This window comes from Drosophila tropicalis, unplaced genomic scaffold (assembly GCF_018151085.1).
Source record: "Drosophila tropicalis isolate 14030-0801.00 unplaced genomic scaffold, ASM1815108v1 contig_694, whole genome shotgun sequence".
Classification (NCBI taxonomy): Eukaryota; Metazoa; Arthropoda; class Insecta; order Diptera; family Drosophilidae; genus Drosophila; species Drosophila tropicalis.
This window is the reverse complement of record NW_027173176.1, coordinates 7294647-7300288: the sequence shown is the minus strand read 5'-3', so window position 1 is coordinate 7300288 and position 5642 is coordinate 7294647. Positions and strand designations below refer to the sequence as shown.

General features: G+C 38.3%; 1 protein-coding gene across 1 annotated transcript; it reads left to right on the top strand.

The window, feature by feature from the left end:
- The first annotated feature begins 2040 nt into the window (after positions 1–2040).
- On the top strand, positions 2041–3157 carry LOC137579323 (glycerol-3-phosphate phosphatase). Its single transcript, XM_068293056.1, has 2 exons — positions 2041–2830; positions 2892–3157. Exons 1-2 carry the CDS (start codon positions 2058–2060, stop codon positions 3088–3090), a joined length of 972 nt encoding a protein of 323 aa, XP_068149157.1. The 5' UTR covers positions 2041–2057; the 3' UTR covers positions 3091–3157.
- Positions 3158–5642: the final 2485 nt, after the last annotated feature.

Here is a 5642-nt window from a genome sequence, read left to right as displayed (position 1 = left end):
CGCGAGTCCTTTGAAAGATCAGGACGTATCAGAATCGCTTTCTCGCAACTCGCTTCAACTTGTCGCTTTGGCTCTCTTCTCGCTTCGCTTGCACTCTGACATGTATTCAACGATTACATATTAATTTGAATGCAGAGCTTTCTCGCTCATTGTCGCTCAATATTATCGCATCGCTTATCGCGTCCACTCTAACATCAGCCTTAGTGATTAGCATATAAATCAAGTTGATTTTTGTTGTTTCCAAGTTCTTCTTTTTCTTGACGCGTTTCAAGCTATATTAATTAGGGAAAACAGAGGCCCCAGGCAAAAAAAAAAAATTAACTTGGTCTTGTAAACTTAATAAAAAAGTTTCTGATGTTGCTTCAAAAGGGAATAGGATAGGCAGAAAGAGAGTAAGTGGGTAGGGTGGGGCGGCGGGGTTAGGACCAGGTCAGCGACAACTAACAAGCCGAAAAGCCTGAACGAAACCAGTAAAAAAAAAAAGTTAAGCAAAACTTTGTGTAACAAATTCACAATTTTGCTACTTTTGGCTTTTCGATGTTTTGCTAAGTGGAATTCGTTTGTTGTTTTTCATTACCTACTAAGTGTAACGACAGATGGGAGGCTAGCAAGCATGTGGCATCTGGACTAGTCAAGCGGAGAGAGAGAAGTGCATTCATTCGTCAAATGAGCTTTGGAAAATCATGCAAATGGAAAGAAACGTAAAAATATCCCAATAACTGAAACCATGGCCAACACGCACTTTTAATAGTGGCCAACTAGCGGTCATTTGTTAAGCCGAAACATCTATTGTATTTATCAAGTTCTGCTTATTTCAAGATTTTGGATTACGTGCATATTATTTATTGCCAAACAAACATTTCCTGCAGTATATTTGGGCAAAGAACTTTTTGGCTTAGAGGCAGACTAAGTCGTTTCCTTTTTACCACAAGCCGACAATTTGCCTGGACATGAAATCCGTTAATTTCTCCGGCGTTTATACCCTTTACTTTGATGATTGAATGGGGATACTGAGATCATAAAAGTGTCAAAGCCAACATGAAAATTGCCATCAATGTAAGTTGAACATATTTGATATAGGGCATTCTCAGGGTCGACAACTAAACTGCTTGGCATGACATTTCAAACAAAAGAGCCTAATAGCTGGCAGGCGAATACGATTTAATGAATTTAGGCCAAGGTATAAAATTTTCTCTGATTTTGGACAAGTGTCGGCTTTGGCTTTTGCTTAAAGCAAATAATATCTCAGCATTCAAATGGTAAGCCGACATCGAAATACCCTCAAAGACAGTGATGACAATCAAATCCACGGTAATCCTAATTACGTATCCAATGCAATTTCTGATCTTTCTAAAGAGATTCCAAAGATCTTTGCTGAACCTGAAAATTCATTTTCCAATGAGGTTGATTATGATATTTTCTGAAATACTTTGTAATGTGTAATCTACCTTCTAATGCCTACGAGTGCAGGGTAAGAAACGAAAACCGAAAATCCGGGCAACAACGTTGACGACAATAAAGCTGAATGTCATTTTAATTGCCGCAACGGGCGTTAGTTGACTGTCAGCCGAAGGCAACGAAGACGGCCCTCAACAGAAGTGGCACCCCAGGGAATTGGCTTGGGATAGAGATTGGGAGTTGTACTGTGAACACGCCAGGAATTGTCGAGGGTTAAGGCAAGTTGCCGCTTGACTTTGGTAATTTTTCATGACGCGCAATTAAAACTTCTGCCAAGCTGTCCCTACCGCACACTATAAGAACGTCTCTGTTTCGCTATTGCTATTTTTTCCAAAATTTCGTAGAAAATTCGCAATGTTTTGCGAACAAAATTGCAACATTATCAATTGAACAAAGCAGCAGGATACTAATTCCACTAATTTCAATTCGAAATTTTAAATTGCTGAATATGGTTAAAATGGAATGACACAAGGATCATGATTTCCCCACGAAATTCACAATCTGGTTTGAAAATTTTTACTATCAAAGCAGGTCGGTCTATATGTGTAATCACTAAAATTAATTTCAATATCAGTAGCTAGTTTCTGTGAGTAAGCACAATGAGTGTGGGCTTCAACAGAAATATTGTACAGAAAGGATGTTGCAAGCTGCTCACACTAAACAGACACAGCATACAGCAATGGCTACAGACTTTCGAAACAATCATTTTTGATGCAGATGGTGTGATCTGGAAGAATGAAGTGCCCTTGACTGGTGCTCCAGAAACATTTAATGCTCTACGGGCCGCGGGTAAGAAGGCCTTTATATGTACAAATCACTCGTCCACTTCTGCTCTAGGCATATGGCAAAAGGCTCAGAGAATGGGTTTACTTGTTGCAAAAGATGAAGTGCTGTCATCCTCTCAAGCTGCGGCTCGTTATCTCAAAGAAAAACAATTTCAACGCAAAGTCTATATAATTGGAGGACAAGGAATCGCAGACGAACTGAAGTTAGTGGGCATAGAGAGTTTGTTTCACGATGAAGAAAAAAGCTCGATGACTTCTATGCTGGATTACGTTCAGAACTTAAAATTAGATAGCAAAGTGGGAGCAATAGTCGTGGGCATGGACAAATACTTTAATGTTTCCAAACTAACAAAAGCTGGATGCTATCTAATGGATTCCGGTGTCCTTTTTATAGCCACCAATCGTGATCTGGCTTCCCCAGTGACTCAGGGACGCTTCACTCTCAGTAGTGGCATAATGGTCGCATCAATTGAAGCTGTGGCCAAGAGGGCACCCATCACTTGCGGCAAACCCAATCCTTATATTTGCAGTCATCTAATTCGCCAAGGTGTGATTAAACCAGAGAGAACTCTCATGGTGGGCGATAAGTAAGCATCTATTTTTTTTCTTATTTCATTCTTTTATTCTATTCTAACGTTTCTTTTGCAGTATTCACACTGATGTTCAATTCGGTTATAACTGTGGCTTTCAAACTTTGTTGGTTGGCACCGGGATTAATAGTCTTGCTGACATCAGCCAAGCCCAGGCCAAGGCTTCCAAAGTGCCTTTTCTATACCAACAGATTCCAGATTTATTTATTCCCAAATTGTCAGACCTATTGCCATTTTTATCATCACGAAATAGGTAATCGTTATCATTTCAAAACACATATTATATTTGGTTCGATTTAAAATATATTAACTTTGCAAGTTTGAGATTTTTATGTTGCCATTTTTATCATCACGAAATAGGTAATCGTTATCATTTCAAAACCCATATTATATTTGGTTCGATTTAAAATATATTAACTTTGCAAGTTTGAGATTTTTATGTTGTTTCTTGGATATTTCACAGAAATCAAACTACATTTCGCAATGGGGAAAACCAAACAACTTTTCTAAGAATTGTCAATACATTTTATTCATATTGATATTTCGAATTTTCCAGAAAACTGTTGCCAATTATTGACAGGGTGTTCAATTGCAGTTTAGTACTTTTTCTTTATCGAGGAAATAACTTTCAAAATGTTGAATTTTTAATTAAAACCAGAGGGCCGGGGCTAGCTTCGACCGCGCCAAAGTTTGTATACCCTTGCAAAATTTTTTACGATATTCTTTCCTTACCTATTGTCAACGTCAACGTCAACGTCAAAAAATGTTTTATATTAATTCAAAAATAAATTTTTAGCAAGAATTTTTACTATTTGTTTAGTACTTAGAGTAAGAAATATATTTGCTAAACGTGTTTTGCCCAAAAAAGTATGCTACATAATCTACATGAAAAATATATAGTTACACAATGTTAATATGCGTCTTATTTTTTATGCAAGCCTTGTGCCACTGCATATTTTCTTCAACTGCAATTTCAGGATTAATCGGAAAATCCAGGGTCAGGTTTCTCGTCATTAGAAATGTAGGAACTTGATAGCAGGCAAACCACTTCTGACTTCTATATTGGTATGGCGACTTGGCTGTCAGTGGTCGTTAAGAATACTCATGCTTTACAGTAGAAATATCTCCTACTGTCTGTTACATACAAGTTGACGACTTTAATGTACCATTTTACCCTTTGGGTGCATAGCATAGAAACTTGAATTTTGTTGTTGGTTTGTTTGCTAGTTGTACAAATTGCATGAAAAAATGGGAACGTGAGTGTGTGCAAATGGCGGGAAAAACCATGGTAAAACTCAATCTGGGCAAAAATAGTAAACAGCAAAAGTTTCGTCGCACTGGCCAGCCATTGAGGCGCGTAATTAATAAAGTTTGCATACAAGACAGAACTTTCGAGGAGGGAAAAGCTAATGCCAGAGCCTATTGTATTGTATTTCGGCTTTTCGCTTTAATTGTCAAAGGGAAAGTACTAAGTATCTCGTACGACAAACCCGAAATTGGTAAGCCCTATAACTTTTGCTGCCACTTTCAATAAGAGGGGGTCTAAATCAGACCCCGCATAAACAGGAAATTCGCAACAATTTTTATTAAAGTCACTGAATTTAATGATAAAAGGTTGCAGCACAGTATTCGTTTGATCCAGTTAGCCACTTTATAATCGTAAGCAAATTCACTTTAACTATAAGTACATAATAGTAATCACTTATGTATGTACATACGTATATATAGTCAAATATATAGCTGCGTTTAACTATAGGATTAGCTGTACACATGCTCCTTGTTCCGAAATATGTTCATAATTCAAGAGAAATGCTGAGAGGCAATGCAAAAGCCACTGTACAACAACCACGCATGAACAATGGTTGCCTCTTACAGTTGCAACATTCTCCATTTCTGTCGTTCTCTCCTTTCTTCTTTGTCTGCATGTGTGTGTAAATGTGTAAGCGATGTGTAAGGAGGTAGAGAAAGGTGGAAGTATGTGGCAGGAACTTTATTGACTCCCAAGATTCTGTGTGTTTCTCTAGAGTTTAACTTTCTTAAGGCAATCGGTTGTGGTTAAGTAAATTTGCTTTAAGTTTTCCTGTTCAAAACTGGCGAACATACAAAGAAGGATTATGACGAAACTGAAAGTGAGCCAAATTGTATTCAATTTTCACCACACAATGCGCTATTTGGCAATTAATATCTATTCAAGTGAAAATGTTTTAAACATAAAATATAAAAGGAATTTGGAGTCACTCTATTTTGCTCTCTGCTTTTATACTTGTGGGTGAAGACGTTCACTCTAAGACACTCTTACCCTTGTGTTGTTGCTAAAAATAAATTGCCCACAAAATAATACTCCAAAAAAATTGTCAGACTTTACAACTTTTGACAGGCCACGAGGTGAAGTCGGAAGATTGAGAGTTCAGAGGCGTCAGGAAAAATCAGCTAAGCTGATTTACTTAAGCGCTGCCTTTCTTTTCACTCAATGAAAGTCGGCCAAAGTAGAGCGGTGGCAGGGAAACAAGGATGAAGAGTGTCAATGACTTGAAGCTAATGGATGTGGCGGAGACTTGGTAGAGTGGCTTGGAGGCAGCGAATACAGAGTCCAAGCTGAAGCGCTTAAGTCAATTTGAGTTTTGCTCATTTCCTGTCCGGGCATCAGCTGATGAAGTTCAGCTCAGTTGGGCAGGCGCGTGTTTCCGCTTAAAAGTTTCTGTTTTCAGGGCAGGAAAGCAATGCAAAACGTTGGAAGAGAAGCGGGGAAAGCGAGAACGAGAAATCCTCGACAGATTGTTGTTGACTTTGCTGTGGCATTGGCTAATTG